General features: G+C 34.0%; 1 protein-coding gene across 1 annotated transcript; it reads left to right on the forward strand.

Moving 5' to 3' along the window:
• The first annotated feature begins 5,303 nt into the window (after positions 1 to 5,303).
• Positions 5,304 to 17,811, forward strand: LOC145639369 (cation-chloride cotransporter 1-like). Its single transcript, XM_081690598.1, has 14 exons — positions 5,304 to 5,497; positions 5,621 to 5,678; positions 6,872 to 7,021; positions 7,835 to 7,913; positions 9,056 to 9,147; positions 9,364 to 9,478; positions 10,120 to 10,220; positions 10,307 to 10,368; positions 11,114 to 11,338; positions 11,808 to 11,922; positions 13,990 to 14,184; positions 14,874 to 15,274; positions 15,891 to 16,052; positions 16,574 to 17,811. Exons 3-14 carry the CDS (start codon positions 6,876 to 6,878, stop codon positions 17,662 to 17,664), a joined length of 2,784 nt encoding a protein of 927 aa, XP_081546724.1. The 5' UTR covers positions 5,304 to 5,497; positions 5,621 to 5,678; positions 6,872 to 6,875; the 3' UTR covers positions 17,665 to 17,811.
• Positions 17,812 to 18,376: the final 565 nt, after the last annotated feature.

Below are 18,376 nucleotides of genomic sequence, written 5' to 3' on the forward strand. Positions count from 1 at the left end.
TGACAACGACGACAACGACATTGGCTGCTGATCAAGGACGACCAGGATGCGTGAAGCCATGCTACAAAGAATGTTTAGTTTTGAAGAAATCTCAACCAAAAGATTGCAAAGTAGCATGCACTAGTATATGCAAAATACAGACCAAATTCAATAATAATGGTGTAAAGGCTAATTCTGTACAATCCAATTCAATACAACCCAGTTCGATTTTTGGTAATGTAGATGAGCTTCTTAGCGTTTACTTTAGCGCCTACAATGGCATGTAACATTTTTTTGTGTGACCTATAAACACAATTTGTATACCAAACTGATGACCAAATGAAATGATGATTATTGATTGTTCGAATACATGACACATTCATTTAATTTTTATGTCAATTTAACTTGTTGCATGTGTTGGATTTCGTCACATCATTGATCTATATATATATTTTGTAGTTTATGGACATATGATCAATATGATATATATGGTACGACAGGTACGTATGGGTGTAGTTGTGCAAATCGATTAATGAAATGATGAGGTACTCCATATAATATGCTTAATAATGTTAAAATTGGGGGAAATCCTAACATCTAACTATCTTTTATGATTATATATTCAAGGTCATTTAATTATTTAATTTACTCTTATAATAACTTTGACCATTTAAATAGTTTATCAATATTATCTCATAATGGTAATTCTTATAGTTGCACAATTGACAATTCTAATTGAGGCACATAAGGTTCTTTTTTTTTTTTTTTTTCTATTCTTATTATACATTAATTAATATTATTATATATCTTGTTTTGATATTGGCACATAGGAAGTTTAAATTAGCTCATCATACTCTTGAATTAATTAAAACGTTATCCACCCCTAAGCTTAAGAAAGCCGAAAAGGAGATAATTGAAGCAAATTGTCTTTTTACGTAAAAATAAAGTTGTAGTAAAATGTAATTAAATAATATAGTCTTGCTTCATCAAGTCTATTAAACTATGATTTAAAGGTTCTTTACGATCAACCATTATTGCTTCATTAAGACTTTTGTTGAAAAAAAAAAAAAAAGTTCGTGTTATCTATGGAGTATCACCGATTTTTATCTTTCAACAAAAATCTAACATAAACTAGCTAATCTAACTTATTATTTATAGACACTTTTCATAAATACTATTGTAGTAATTGTACGTAAGTAAAATAAATTGGATATTAATTGAAAAATACTAGCTAATCTGTTTTTTGGATTTTTGTTCTCTAAAAGTATATGATATGAGTCCCATAATGAATCAAAAATTATATTAACTTATTAAAATTATGATAATTATGAAAAGTGGAAACTCCTTTTTCTTGTTTCCTGTTTTTGGTTTTTGGTTTACCAAAAAAAGAAAACCGAAAACCAAAACTGATGTCAAACAAGCCCTTAATTTTTGGATATTCATTGAAGTATAATTAATTAAAATTAAGATGAAGCATAGGTCGAGAGAAAATATTATAATTTTAAATTATTTTATGACAAACTTGAAGTACGACTAGTCTTTCCATACAAGTATAAATAATAATTCTAATAACTAACTCATCACCACTCAAATCTCAAAATTTATAGTGGTTAGTTGTATGGTACGAGTGTCTTTCCAAGACAAACTGAGGCAATTTGTGATTAACTTTTTAGTTTTTTTCAAGATGTACTTCTCTCACTCTCCTTCAATTATTTTCTTTTTCTCGTCCACGCCTCCTTTTTTCCCTACTGTTTATGCTTATTACCACACAAGTTCCTCTCAATTTTCTTCGTACTCGAATTTCTAGCTACTTTAAAATCACCTTAATTTAATAGCCTCAAAACTTGCCTTTAATTCCTCCAGGTAAACCTCATCATATACCAAAATTAGACACCTTAAGGTCTGAAAACCTACAATAAATAGAGACGAAAAAACATAGCTTTTATTAAAAAAAAAAAAAAAAAAAAAAATCAAAGAACATATAATTTCGTCTTCACTTTCACCATAAAAATAAAGTACATACTCCATAAATAAAACCTAGCTATTATATACATCGATCTACAATGGCATCAAACAAGATGGCTGCATTTCTCTTGATCACCATGATTGTTATGACAACAACAACTACATATGCTACATTTGATGAGTTAATAAAAGAATGCAAGACAAATTGTCACAAAGAGTGTATGGATCATTTGGGGCAATTCGAGTCATCAAAGTCATGTGCCCAAAGTTGCTCTTTAATGTGTGGTGGTATGTTTGGAGGAGATCATCACTAAATTATTATCTTCTTAATTTAACATTTGATAAGTTGTTACTACTCAAAACATTAGAAATGTTTAGTCCAAAAATTGTTTTAAGTAGTGCCTCTTTATCGTAGATGAAAACAATAATCTATATTTGTTTCATGAATAGTGTGCTGCTGCTCATGAATTTGATGAGTTTAGATCCACAAATATTGATCGAATCAACAAAGTGTTGAGATTTTAGTCGATTAAGGAAGATGATAAAACTGTTTATCAATAAGATCAATAGATTTGGTGGCATCAAATAAAGGGAATGAATGATGTAACTTTTTATATACTACGTACAATAATATATAGTTGAATGCAATACAATAAAAAGTAGCTTTGGCCTACAAAATATTCATTGCATGACTTTTTTTTCCGTTGTCCATGAGTTGGGCAATGAAAAAAAAAAAAAAAAAAAAAAAAAAAAAAAAAAAAAAAAAACTACATAGATATAGATTGTTGCCTAAGGTCCATCATCCAATTGGGTGTAGGGATCAAGCCAAGCTTGGTTCAGTGGAAAGAAGAGCACCATCCAACCATGAGGTTGGAGGTAATTCAATTCACACTAGTGACAATTTGGGAGAGTGGCCTGGATTTCCTTATTTTCCCCCACTCTTCTAAATTGTCTAACCCGTTAACTCGGGTCGGGAAGACCAATGATAGGTTCCGACCCAATAAGGCCCTTCTCCTTACTAAACCTCCCCCCCCCCCAAAAAAATGTGTAGGGATGACAATGGATTAGACTTAAGGTGGATTATGCTAAATCCATTTCCGACCCTACACGAAGTTAGAGGCTAAATATTACTCTGAATCCGACTCCGATCCGACTTCAATATCTGGCCTCTGACTCCGTTCTTATTCCAAGTTTTTTTTTTGGTTATTCAATTTATTTTGAGAATTTGGGTTTGGATACATATATATACAATGATCATAGAAACAAAACACTAATTGACTCCACAATTGGAGTATACAATTACACATTACCACCTCCAAAAAATTTATATATAAGTCGGAGTAGGAGTCAAATCACGGTTCAGACCGTCTCGGAATCGGAAATCAATAACATAATAAACAAGTAGATTGCACATTTAAATGAGATCGGTCATTATTTGAATTCATTTTTCAAATGCGCATTTTACGCACACAGAGAAAGGGGGGTAAAGTTTTTTAAAAATTGAGATCGATATAACCTTATTGCGGTTGAATCCTCCAATATGAGACACTATGGTACTTTGCCGATCTTAGGGTTATTTAAAATGTAATTGATTAATTCAAACCTTTCTAAACCTCATATTCCAATTTGCTTACATATTACAATTGGAATTTTTGTGGTTTGAAGCTCACTACTGGTATGTCATAAAAAAATTCAGTCATCATATATAGGTTTAATTTCTTTCATCTACAAGCTAATATTATTAATAGATCACTTGACCTTTTAAGCAAATTTCTGGACATAAAATTCTTTTTTGAAATAATTTTGTTGTATTTAATCATAAAAGTATGCATTTGTAAATGAATTTAGTACTCCGTAAAATAGAGTACCAATTAGATAAAGAGAGACAATGCATAACAGGGGTAAGACTATAAGAACGACTCTAAATAAACTCTTAAGTAATTAAATAAAATTTTCGTAATAAAAAACGTAATTAAATAATGTTTCTTTTAAAAATAAAAATTAGATCAACCAACTAAACATTTTTTTTACGGGAACAACTAAACATACTACAATATTGTTTTATACTTCGTAAAAAATTTGATCACAAGGTTGTGTTTGATAACTGGCTTATTTGAGCAAAATCAATTTATTTGACCAACATTAGCTTGTGGACTACTCCTTAAATAAGCTAATTCAAGGTGTTTGGTGGGAAGCTTATTTAAAGAGCTTATTCCACTAAATAAGCTTATTCAATATCTTAAGGTGAAATGACATTTATATGTACCCCATTTAGTTGAAATCCAAACACAACTACCTACAATCCCAATTAGTTTATTGATCATTTCATATACTCAGACAACTTTAAACAATCAGCTATTTACCAAACACTTTTATACAATCAGCTAATAAAATAAGTTAGTCAAATCTATTATTACAATCGGCCAGTCAAAATCAACTAATGCAATCAGTTTCAACTTTCAACTTTTCACTAAACACGACTAATAGCTATGAAGTGATTAGTACAAACATATCGATTGTAAGAGCTCGTAACTAACAAACGACCCCCCCCCCCTTTTAAATTACAGAAAGTAAATCTTAATATTACCATCGAAAAATTTCCATTATTACTATCGAAACCTTAATACGACGTTGAGGGATTAATTGGGACGTTGGTGGCTGCTACTACGCAAAGAGTGAATATCAAGTGGCAGGTGGAACAAGCTGAGGTGGTTGCTGCTAAATTTGGTGTCCAGATTGCTCGTCAGCTAGGCTTCACAAAGATCTAACTTGAGTAGTTGAGTGTGATGCTCTTACGGTTGTGCAGACCATAAACAATTAGACATTGGGCTGTTCTCCTTTCATATTGTTCTATGAGGATATCGAGAGATTGAAAGTCGAGTTTCAGTCTGTTATTTGTTGTCATGTGCGTCGGGCGGGTAATACTCTAGCAAACTTAGGGCCTGTTCTATTCAGTTTAATTTCAATTTAGTTCAATTCAACTACAATCACTTCAGTTTACTTACTAATTTCCTTCTTTTATAAACAATTCATTTCAACTCTATTCAATTCAGTAAATCGGAACAGACCCTTAGTGACTAGACATAATGTTAGTGAATCGTGTTTTGAATGGACACAATTCATTTCAACTCTATTCAATTCAGTAAATCGGAACAGACCCTTAGTGACTAGACATAATGTTTCACAACTATGGCGGAATTTGATGTGATTTAATAATATTGATCGACTAACGTTAAAAAAGAAAAAACAAAAAAAAACTATACCTAGAAAATAAAGTACTCCGTACAACATATAACATGTCCAATTAAAGCAAAGGAATTCATCTATTTCTCCAAAAACAAAATAAAAAAATAAAAAAAATATTTTTTGAGATTTCAACATTTCTTCAATTTCAAGCAGACCAAATGAGAGAATTTTAATCAACTCATTTAAATTGAATAATCGTAGTTGGTTTGAATATGTTTAGACCTTTGAATTGAATTTTTCTTCGATCTCCATCACATTTCGCTGAATTCTTTGTATTATTTTGTTAAATAGTCAAATTTGTTCACAGGTAAGATTTTTCTTCAATTAAACTATGATTCAATCACATTATATTGTATTCTTTCAATTTAAGATTCATTTTTTGGTTTTTGTAATTTGAATAAGGTTTTTCTACTGATTGTTGTTGCCCTAGATCTACGATCTTGAATTTCGGCTTCAATTTCCCAGAATATATTTGCAGTCGATTTCAGGTTTGAATTTTTTCTATCTTATTTCTTTAATTTTTTTGATTGGAATTGGAATGACTGAATTTTATATTTGAGCAAGTATATTGAGCTAAATTATGTTGATGATATGTATACATTTCATTTGAGCTAGATTATTACAGTTAATTTTGTTGATTGAATTGTAATTGCTTGGATTTGGTTGATTTTATTGTAATGTGGTAATTTAATACACTATATAAGGGACGAAGTTTTATGAATTTGATTTGTATTAATGGAGGGATGGTCTTGAATCGAGCTTGAGATAGGTGTATAAGATTTGTGATGATTTGGTATAGTAATGTCCAATTCAAGATCCATTTGCTTATCTTTGCTCTGTAATCGGAGCACAAGACGAGTTGAATTCCCGTTCTTTCCTATTCCAGTGGGTTTGTAGACTTTGTACTGCTAGTATTAGCTGTATTTGCGTTCAATTTAAGGCTTCCCATTTAGTTTCAATTAAGATACAGAAAAGCTAGATTGCACTTTGTCTATGGAGGTGGGTTGACTTGATTATTACCTTTATGTAGCACCTTTGCAGATTACAAAGTAAGTAGCACACTTGTAAATTGAACCTTTTCAGTCGGTATTGAGTTAAGAATTTGCTGTTCAAGTCAGGTCAGATTTGTGTTGGCTTTGGGATCAAGTTGAATTTTAAATTATTATTAAGTTGGATTAATAGTTTTTGGGTTAAGGGTCGGTCAGACTTCTTTGTTGGATTTGGGCACAAATAACACTTCTAATGAAGCTATATCTCTATATCTTGCAACATATGCTTCCATAAGCACCTCGATGAGCCAGCCAAATTACTCTCAGCTGTTGTGTTGGATCTTTAGGAGTTGAGTTCCTGTCCGTTATTGATGCAAGGAGATCTTTCATTTAAAATTTTAAACAATTAACACAATTTTATTTTCTTAACAAAAATTTGGATTGTTAACTACCCCCGGTAAGCGGGATCTTTTCGTTAGATTATAGTGTTGTGCCTGATTGTTGTTTGCTCACGTGAATCATATTGCATGTTTTAATTTGTTGATAAGTTTTCTGATTTCTATTGATGTTTACTGTACCCTGCTGAAGCATATATTGGTAACATTGCACAAATGTAATGTTGAGTGAATTTAGATGAAAGCTTCAACTAGTAAATGCTTTATACGTTTCTTGCCATTTTGTTGTTTTGGCAGAAAAATGAATGTCAGCACAGAGGAAGACATGAGGCCAGATGGGAGTGAAAGCTCGTCAGCTTCACATGCTGATGTAAATGGTACTCACAGGGAGTCAAAACTGGAATTGTTTGGTTTTGATTCTCTCGTGAATATTTTAGGCCTTAGAAGGTACAAAGTGTCTTCCGTTGTTTTTTTTTCCCTCCTCTTTTCTCTGGATCTTCATATTATTTCATTATTTTTCAGTTTATTAGTTGTATGAGGCTATTGTAAAGGAGCTGCAAAATGGACTTGCTTTCCCATTCCTAGTTTTAATATGTGGTTTAAATTTTAACAGCCCATTGTCTGACTATCAAATACTATCCTTTACTTCAGGCTTCAATATGATGAAATAAAGATTGGAAGTATAAGTGTTCCCATGTTGTTGTTTAAATTACAAGCTGTATCATTTTGGTTTGGTTTGGCCTAGCTTAGCAATGGGAATATGCAGTTTAGTTTAACTGTTGTGTTTTATTATAGTTTGTTGTTCTTTTTTTCTTACGATAAAAAAACCATCCCAACCGCATGTGGCAAATAAAGTTCAATTACTAAAACAACTTTGTTATCAGGGACTCTGAAATACTTTATAGTGCCATCTCGGACAATTTCGTGGCCCAAAGCGAAAACTAAAAAATGGACCCTAAACAGTAGAGTCGTATTTCATAGGTGATACATCGACAAAATATCATACATTTTATGTTGCATGAATTTTATATAATTTTGTCTATTTTATTTTTTTTATACATCAAAATTTAAAAAAAGAATAAAAAAGATGTGGGGCCTTTTAAAGCTGTTGCTCAAGGTGCTCAAGCGGTCATGCCTATAGCTGGCACTGTTACTTAACTAGATTTTCTTGATTTCCTCTGACAAAAGATAGGCCTAATTTCTCTTGGTAGCTTATTGTAATGGAACCTTGATTTGTGCCTTGGTGATTTATTTTTACAGTATGACTGGAGAGCAGAGTCATGCCCCGTCTAGTCCTAGAGAAGGGGAGGATGTGTCTATTATGCTTGAGCGTCCAAAGGTATTTTGGTATTTTATCTAGCATTTTTTTTCTGTCACTTCTGGTTTTTCTGCACTTTTTATGCCTTTTCATATCTTTCAGTTTGTAGTTATTAACTTTGTCATTGAGAGGAAGGGATAAATAAGAATAAAAGGACAACATGAACGTGGGAATAATAAGAGAAGATGAAGAGGGAATTGTAGGCAGCCCATGATTTTTTTTTTTCTTTGTGACGTTATCTATACAGCGAGCTTTTTGTAATGAGGGAATAATAAGACAAGATGAAAAGAGAGTCGTAGGCAGCCCACTATTTTCTTTTCCTTTGTGATGCTATCTATACATGAAGCCTCTACACCTTTTGTTTTGCCAAGTATTCCTTTGTTGTTTATTTTAAAGAAATCATGTGAAGTATTGCCAAGAAACAGTGGTCAACTTTGAAGACATCTATAATGATAACATAGCTTTATAATGGGGTCAAAACTACTCAGATATAAGAAATTAGGATTGCTTCTCTTATAGAGTTATAGACATATATCTATAATTTTTATAGGGTGCACCGGGAAATCAGAAATTGTCAAAAACTTTTCAATTTGCGACTTCTCAACTGCTCAATCTTCCTAATATGCTTGCTGTCACAAATAGTTTTCCTGTCTGTCCTCTATCCTTTGGTGTTCTTCCACTGTCCAGAAATAAACTAGTGGATGCATCTTTCATATTGATCCAGTTTGCTTGCCCTGTACTTGACAAGGTACAATTTAGTGGGAATGTAGGGTCAAACATTTGTTTGGGTTGCTCTCACCCTTTTCATGAGGTGGCATTTTGGAGTCCCACTATTTTGAACTCTTAATAGCACTTTATATTCAAGCTGCCTTCATACTTTGGCGGGCATTCTTAAGTCATTTAGAGTTATGGTACGGAATGTATCTTTACAAAAGTGGACCTATATGTTCGTTGCACTTAAGAAGCTACTCTTGATTGTGGGCTCAGATCTTTCTTGTGGGTAGTTACTAGAAACAAGAATATTTTGTTTTTATGTATGTTAAATTTTGGTCTAAAAATAGTTGCCTTTGTTTTGATTATTATTATCCCTCTGTGTGAGTTATTGCTCATAGCATAAATCCTGATTACATTTTGCAACATGTTGATGTGTAATATTTATTCAGGATGCTGATGTCAAATTGGGAACCTTGATGGGAGTATTTTTGCCATGCTTGCAAAATATATTGGGAATCATATACTACATCCGGTTTACCTGGTAATTTGCTTCTTTTATACTTTGATTTCGATGAAAACTCAATAGCTACACGGGCAGGGCTTGGGTATCAAGTCTTTTCTTTTAAAAGTTTGATTAATTTAATTATTAGATTTTTATTTTTAAGCTATTTAAATTTCTTTACTTTTCTTTCTCCCCCTTGGTTGCTTTTAATTATTTGAGCCATTTTTCCTTTTGCTTTATTTTGTGCATTTACAGGATTGTTGGTATGGCAGGCATAGGCCAGTCCTTATTTCTCGTGTCGTTCTGCTGTATGTGTACATTCTTGACAGCGGTGTCATTAAGTGCAATTGCAACAAATGGTGCAATGAAGGTAAACTTAGCAGTGACTACTCTAACTAGTTTGTGTTGTTTGATAACAGACGAAGATTGTATTCATAGGTATCTTTTTGCATATGCAAATTTAGTTGTTGGGCTGAACTACCATTAAGCCAAATAATTACTTACCTGGCTGCATGTTGATGAGAAGCAATGCTATATTGATCCAATTATTACCCGTAGACCTTATAAGACTGATCAACCTACGACCTTATAAGACTGATCAATCTACGACCTGTACTTTAACCTTTTATGGGTTGAATTGAAAGTCTGTACCTAACCAGTAATGTAGTATAAATCAGTTATGACCTGGTAGGAGATTAAATGGTGACCCAGCTGAATCCAATTTGAATGTTTGATCCACCAGTTTCCTGGGTCTGAATTTGTTGTGAGCAATAGTTTATTTTATACATTATATTATATATAATATGCAATCTGTATTTTTCCCTTTTGTCCGAAATCAATTTGGTAATAAGATCTCTTGATGTTTATTAGCTTTCATGCAATTATGGAGGCATGTACTTGTATTTGTTAATAATTGCATGTATTTTAGGGAATCATTTTCATATAGTTGTGAAATCAATGCATATATTTGTATAGTATGAAATGAAATAAATTTGTATTTGTGCATTACAGGGTGGGGGGCCATATTATCTCATTGGTCGTGCTCTTGGTCCAGAAGTTGGTGTCAGCATTGGACTTTGTTTTTTTCTAGGAACTGCAGTCGCTGCATCTCTGTGAGTGCTTACACTGCTTACCTTATATGACTTGCAAGCATTGTTTATTGTGACTTATTTTATATGTTTCTCTGTTTTGTCCCCAGTTACGTATTGGGAGCTGTTGAAACATTCCTTAGTGCTGTTCCAAGTGCTGGTATTTTTACAGGTACTAATTAGGAGATGATATATTACTGTGGAATAAGAGATGATATATTGCATGCCTGTGCTTGATATGTTTGTCTTTATGTGGGTTATTCTGGATTTCTAGAAGGCCTGATGTTGGAATCATGGGGAGGTAGACTTTGAGCCAGGATCACAGCTTGTGTGCTCCTGGGGATTTCGTGGCGGGAGGTTTTGGGGATTTAGATAGCCTAGACCTGACTTTCAGTAGTTTGCATCCATAAATACCTTTATTAGCTGGTCATTTTAATGCTTTGTTTGTGGTCAGGGAAAATTACCTCAAATAGCACAAATTTTGGTTTGTTTGCAACCTTCGAGGCTTTGACACAAACTTGACTTGATAACAGTGTTACACATAATATTATTTAACCCCTAATATCTCTATTTTATAGCAACAGGCTGGAGATTTTACTTGAGATGCATGCATGATATAAATCTTTGATTATATCTAACATAAAAGCATTTAAGCATAACATGTAAATAAATAAAAAAAAAATCACCTCACCTTCCCTCAATCTCCCCAATCTTAGATGGAGAAAATTAAGGGGTGTGCAATAGAAACGAACTGGCATCATTATAGCAATTTACATCTTTGTGCCAGCATTCATGTTCAATCTTTAGACAAAGTATTACCTATCGTGTGTACTGTTTGAGTGTCCTTGCCATTTTTGTTTCTGCAATATCTTTTTCCCTGAATTAAATATTTCTTCTGTGGTTTTATTTTTGTGCAGAGACCATTACAAAGGTGAATGGAACAACAGTCAGCCCCATACATCAACCAAGTGTTCATGATCTACAAATTTATGGGATTGTTGTGACCATCATCCTCTGTTTTATAGTATTTGGTGGTGTGAAGATGATCAACCGAGTTGCACCTGCTTTCCTCATTCCAGTTTTGCTCTCAATTTTCTGCATATTTGTTGGAATATTTGCATCTGGAAAAGACAAGCCTGTTGGTGCGTGTGCTTTTACATTCTTCTCGTATTTGCAAATTAAATATTCTCGCTCTGTTAGATTGAATCAAGATAATTAAACTATATAAGTAGGGTGACACCAATTCTGCAATTAGATCTAGCATTACTCTTTTATTAGATTTCCAAGATGTTAATTTTTTTTTATGGTTGTATTGAGTCGATTTACGTACCTGCTTGTGTACTGATTCGTAACCTTGCAAACTGCAATGCATTAAAGCTTGTTTCAGTGACTGTTGAAACTTTTGCATGTGGAAATAATATATATTACATATGCATGTTTGTTGTCTAAAAGATGCAGTCTGTGTGAATTGTCTATATGTTTGCACTTATATGCAGTGCGGGTGCATGGACATGTGGATGTCTTTGCAACATTGAAGAATTACTTAGCTTACGGAGCTTCCTTTTGTTTTTCTTTGCTTGGCGAATTGGGCCCTTAAATTGCTTTACACAGAGGGAATAACTGGCATGAGTTTAACAACATTCAAAGACAACTGGAGTTCTGCTTACCAAATGACTAATGAAGCTGGCATACCTGATCCTCTTGGATCGGCCTACTGGAATTTCAAGTATGTTTTATGATTCTTTTTTCTTGTTTCTTTTGCATTCTTGTTTGTATTCACATGGTAAATATTTCAACCTAACATTGTATGATGTATATAAATTTTGGTTGATATGGTTCCCATTTGATTACAAATTTACAAGGGAGCCTTTGGACTGTATTTTAACTTACATAGGTGATTATTGTTGCTTACTGACGCCCATGTGCAACTTTCCATGTAATGAGCATGTTTTGTATATGGTCATTATAGGAAAACTTGTGGTTCAAATTCTTAAAAATCAAAGCAAACATGCAGAATCACAATTGTTTTAGTTTCCCAGCCTGGAACTCTAGATAGATTATTTTATAGCTTAGTAAAAGTATTTTCAACAGTCATTCAACTTGATTTGAGTGGTTAAAGGTAATAAGCTTTAAGCAGAATCTATAGTGCTTGTTGCTGTGTAGTTAAGTGTGTAAGTTTTGCACAGAGCTAGCTTATTACTTCTTAGCTCATCAGGTATTTGTTGTTCCATTGCCTAAAATTTAATTCAATGGAAAATTGTGTATGCATAACTGTAAAAGAAGAGAAGCCGTACAATTCCTATGATGGTTAGCTACTGCTTTTTGATGGATGGATGTACTGTAGTACTATTGATTGAAGGTGATTTGTGTTTATTTGTTTTTATTAAGGCTTTATTGTTAATCAAATAAAATTCATTATAGAAAAAAAAAAAATCAAAAGTTAAAGTTATCATTGGTATAGTAGGAAATTTCTGGTAATGAGAATTTCTATGTTGGAAGTAGTCAGCCAACTTTGACCAATCTTACAATCATATATACCCACCACCCCCTCTCCTATAACTATTTTAAGGATATGGAATCTTAAAATTTTAGTTGCAATAGTTTTATTGATACTAATCTTACAATCATGTATACTTATATACTTGTAGAGTTTCTGTAAGATATGTAATTCTACTATTTGTGGAAGTATTTGGTTATATAATTCCCGTAAAGGCAACAAATATTTACAATTAGTACTCCCTTTGTTCTTAAAAGTTGTTTCCATCTTTTATTTTGGGTGTTTCAAAAAGATGTTTCCTTTTGGATTCTTTGCCATGTTTGACTGATTTTTCTCCCCAATTTACCCTCATGAATATGGTTTAATCCCCAATGTATCCTCATTATTGGACCCACCATCTTCCTTTACTAGCCACCCAAAGAAATTGACCCATCTATCCTCAATTTTCTTCTCTTTTCATCACTTGCACATTCTAGGAGAGAGGATGTAAGAATCCCGTCATATAGCCTTTACATTGGTTTCCCTTATTCTATATGAGAATATCTTTTTGGGAACACAGGGAGTACTTAGTACTACCTTTTCCATTATTTAATAGCAACAGTTTGACCTTCACAATTTTCCAGGGCACTAATTTGATCGTTGAGTAGACAAGTAGTGCATAATACAAGGTGTAGTGACTGGGACTGAGGTAGTATTTGTTATAAAGTTAGTATCAGGGTCAAAAAGTTAGGGGATTATTGGAAGGTCTATTTTAGGTTAGATTTATTAATGGTTCAATCCTATATAGAGTATATGCAAAAGAGGGCTAAGGTTAATAAATTCATGCCTTCAGGTTATCATGATACAATTTATTTAAAATACCAAGAAGAGTCAACTAATGATCAAAAGCAATACTTGATTCCAGCTATGCAAATGCCTTGACAACTTTAATTAAAACTTATACAAGGGGAATCTATTTTCTCATAGTGCACCACCAAATTACCAACGGAACTGTCTTTCACGCTTTGGCTTCTAGAGTTTTTTAGCCCCTTCTGGATACAAGAGAATCTTTCATATAACTATACTGAACCTAGTTCATCCCATATACATGCCATATGTTTAGCACTCTTGCTCTTTAAGGCACAAAAAATGTTTTAACAAATTTTGCCTCTTTAAAAATTGGTACTTTGCTGCTTTGCATGTTATGTCATCATTAACTGCTCCCCTTTTCTCCTTTACCCATTCTAGCTTAGAAAATATTGCTCATTTGTGAACTGCTGTTTAATTTGTTATTCAATATACACTCTGACTATGCAGTGCATTGGTTGGCCTTTTCTTTCCTGCTGTAACCGGTATCATGGCTGGTTCAAATCGCTCTGCCTCACTGAAAGATACTCAGCATTCAATCCCTGTTGGAACATTGGCTTCACAGCTCACAACCACTGGTCTCTATCTAATCTCAGTTTTGGTATTTGGTGCTTTTGCGACTAGGGAAAAGCTTCTGACAGACAGGTGTGTGATTCTGAACTTTGTCTGGCTTTTGCACTTTTTCATTGTTATCTGAACCAGCCATAGTCACAGGGTTGAATTAGGCAATTTTGGAGGTTCTTTGTGAAAAATAAAACTCTGCTTCTTTTTGTTAACATACACTTACCTACTTTATTTATCTTATTGTTTTCTATTGTTTTTCACCTAGGAAGTAAGAAGCCACAGAGGAGCCTTGCTTTGAAATGATAATGGATTTATCCTTGTAGATTTTATTGCTTGATTGTGAAATTAGGTATATAATTAATTGATGAAAAGCACCTCTGAGCAGTAGTATTAGGATTTAGAACAGAAATTCAAAGTTAAGGAATGACTAAAATAATTTATCCTGTATGCAGACAACTATAATTTAGATATTGCGAGGAGATTGATGTCAACTTTACATGACTTCTTGTGGAGGGATTAAGATGCATACGAATTCTAGTTGCCTTTTGTCTAAGAGCTAGAAACATTCACAAAAGAATCATAGTGTATTTTATTTTATATATTTCCACTGGTACATATGGATTTTATAATCCCAGTTTTAAAGGATTCTTGAACCTTACTCTGTAATAGGATTTTGACATCTTTTATTGCTTTGTTGCTTATCTGTTTACTCTGTTATAGGGTGTTGACATCTTTCACTGCTTTGTTGCATATCTGCTTATATTATGCAGGTTACTTACAGCAACAGTGGCTTGGCCTTTTCCAGTGATAATATATGTGGGAATTATTTTGTCAACTCTGGGGGCTGCTCTTCAGAGTTTGACTGGTGCTCCACGCTTGTTGGCTGCAATTGCAAATGATGATATTTTACCTGTTCTTAATTACTTCAAAGTAGTTGATGGGGGTGAGCCTTATATTGCTACCCTCTTTACTGCCTTCATTTGTCTTGGGTGTGTCGTGATTGGGAATCTGGATCTTATTTCTCCCACAATCACTATGTTTTACCTGCTGTGCTATGCGGGTGTGAACTTATCCTGCTTCCTTCTGGACCTTCTTGATGCTCCCAGCTGGCGTCCGCGGTGGAAATTTCATCATTGGAGCCTCTCACTTTTTGGAGCAACTATTTGCATAGGTATGGTTATTTTAATTACTATTATTAAATTTACTCATGATCTAGCATCTCTTGGTAATTGTTACTCTGAAAAAGGTTGATGATTAGGAACTTGTACATCTCTAATTTAGAAGGCATCTAGGCTGCATGAAAACATGCTTTGCGGTGCTGTAGTTGCCACCATAGATTATCCTACATCTTATGGATGTGCGAGAAATATATATTTGGTAAAAGATGAGGGACCAAAGCAAACAAATAAAGTTCCATCTCATTATAACTTTAGAAGAGGTTTGGAGCATTATAAGAGGAAGGAAAGGGACTAGAAGTGGAAGTGAGAGGTGCTAACTAAACTGAATAATTTTACCCAGAATATTTTATGCTGAGAGAAGTGCCGGTATCTATGCAATCCTGTACTGGCTACTCTAACTAACTAATGGTGCGCATTTGCGCCAAGCAAGACTCTTGTTGTTAGATTGCATAGACACCGACATGGTTTTCACAATGTTTCATTCCCCTGTCTTCTCAGTTAACTGATTCATTTAAGGCTTCTTGTTGTTCCAAACTAATGAATTTGTGTGGTAATCTGGGTTGATTTTATTTTGGAAAAATCTGATTCGCTTCAGGGTTTGTACTGCAGTGATCATGTTCTTGATCTCGTGGTCATTCACGATTGTATCTCTAGCCCTTGCATGCCTTATATACAAATATGTGTGCATCAAAGGAAAAGCAGGAGATTGGGGTGATGGTTTCAAGAGTGCTTATTTTCAACTTGCCCTTCGAAGTCTTCGTTCTCTTGGAGGTATTGATTTAAGGATTCTACTTTTTGTTGCTAATGCTATCATTTTCTTGTCAAAGATCTATGTTTGTGGATCAGTAAAATTTGGACATTGATCATAGGCTAAGCATATATGATGCTGTAGAATTTTTTTAGTACCAGTTAGCTGTTTGACACTTAAATTTACAATCACCCAACACTTGCTTTTAGATCATATCATCATAGGCAGCATTGATGCTTTTGGTTTTGTTCAAATCTGCTGACAGTCAGAATTGTCCACTTGGTATGGTGCTTGACTTTGTAGGATGATGGTTACAGTTGAGGGTCATAATCTCAATATGATTGTTCACAAATCTATGAATTGCTCATTTATATCTAAACCAATTTAGATCAATGTAAGATCGTGCAATTTGTTTTGTTAAGAAGTGGACTTTATTTATACCTTTTTAATTTCATATAAGTAATCTATGTACCTTGCCCCCCAAAAAAATAAAAAAATAAAAAAATCTATTTGTACCATGTGCCTAACTTTATTGCAATTTCAGCAAATCAGGTGCATGCAAAGAACTGGTATCCTATTCCATTGATCTTCTGCCGGCCTTGGGGCAAGCTACCAGAGAATGTACCATGTCACCCCAAACTTGCAGATTTTGCAAATTGTGTGAAAAAGAAAGGTCGTGGAATGTCAATCTTTGTCTCTATCCTTGATGGGGACTATCTTGAATGTGCTGAAGATGCTAAAATTGCCTGCCAGCAGTTGAGTACGTACATTGAATACAAGCAGTGTGAGGGTGTTGCAGAAGTAGTGGTCGCTCCTGATATGTCTGCTGGCTTCCGTGGCATAGTCCAAACCATGGGCCTTGGAAATCTCAAACCTAACATTGTGGTAATGCGGTACCCTGAAATTTGGCGTCGTGAAAACCTAATTGAAATTCCATCCACCTTTGTTGGAATAATCAACGACTGCATTGTAGCAAACAAGGCAGTTGTCATTGTCAAGGGTCTTGAGGAATGGCCCAATGTATTTCAACGACAGTTTGGCACAATCGATCTATATTGGATTGTAAGGGATGGTGGTCTCATGCTTCTTCTCTCCCAGCTTCTCTTGACTAAGGAGAGCTTTGAGAATTGCAAGATTCAAGTCTTTTGCATAGCAGAGGAGGAAACTGATGCCGAAGGCCTCAAAGGAGATGTGAAGAAGTTTCTTTATGATCTCCGTATGCAGGCAGAAGTAATTGTTATTACAATAAAAACATGGGATGTACAGGTAGATGGTGGATCTGCACAGGATGAGTCAATTGAAGCATTTACAGCTGCACAACGTCGAGTTTCTGATTACATGTCAAAGATGAAAGAAACAGCTGAGAGGGACGGCGCTCCTTTGATGGCTGACGGTAAACCTGTAGTTGTGAATGAGCAACAGGTGGAGAAGTTTCTTTACACTACCTTGAAGTTGAATTCAACGATGCTAAGATACTCAAGAATGGCCGCTGTGGTACTTGTTAGCTTACCGCCACCTCCTGTCCATCACCCATCTATATTTTATATGGAATACTTGGATCTTTTGGTGGAAAACATTCCGAGGCTTTTAATTGTAAGAGGATACAGGAAAGATGTAGTCACATTGTTTACGTAACTTCTAAGACCCCCAATTTTTGCTAGGGGGTTAAACATGGTGTACTTAAGGACCAGAAAACTTGAAACTACCTATTTGTTCATATCTTCTGTTTTGACAATTCATTGTATCTTTACAATTTTGTCAATCATTCTTTTTGTAGATGTATATTTAGGCAGCCCATTCTTTTCTTTTCACCCTACTCATATATGTCTTTGTTTTCGTGCTGTTGGTCATTTTATGGCTCTTCACTTGAAATTCAAATACATTAAAACAAGGTTGTGTTAGGTAAGGAAAGGAGCAGCAACAATAACCACAGGAAAACTTTGATGACTGCCATTGGAGTCCTTGGATGGAATGAGCTGTGTTCGGTAAGCATGGGAAGGTGGCGATTGCTGGTAGTTGATTCAATGAAGAATTATCACCATGTCGAAAACGTAGTAGAAAATTACAGCAGTTAAGACTTAAAGAGTACCCTTTTAAGTATCCTGCTTTCAAAGCTCTGTTGACAAGAACAACAACAGAACGACACTTATGGAATTTTTACACCTGCTAATTTCTAAAATTACTTGTATTTAAATCAATGTTAACATTATTAAATTTTATGATTTTGTGGTGGAAGTATTTTGACAAAGTTTAAGAGTTTCAAATGATAAAATCCCTGAAACATAGCACTGAGTTCTTGTTCATTGAAAAAAAAAAAAAAGGTTGTACCAAAAAAAATACTGTACAA

The sequence above is a fragment of the Chenopodium album genome, chromosome 7, assembly GCF_948465745.1.
Source record: "Chenopodium album chromosome 7, dcCheAlbu1.1, whole genome shotgun sequence".
In the NCBI taxonomy this organism is placed as follows: Eukaryota; Viridiplantae; Streptophyta; class Magnoliopsida; order Caryophyllales; family Amaranthaceae; genus Chenopodium; species Chenopodium album.

Coding starts and splice junctions, on each gene's coding strand:
- LOC145639369 (XM_081690598.1), top strand. CDS start 6,876: ATGAATGTCAGCACAGAGGAAGACATGAGGCCAGATGGGAGTGAAAGC. Junction 9,479..10,119: donor CAACAAATGGTGCAATGAAG/GTAAACTTAGCA, acceptor TGTGCATTACAG/GGTGGGGGGCCATATTATCT. Junction 10,221..10,306: donor ACTGCAGTCGCTGCATCTCT/GTGAGTGCTTAC, acceptor TTTTGTCCCCAG/TTACGTATTGGGAGCTGTTG.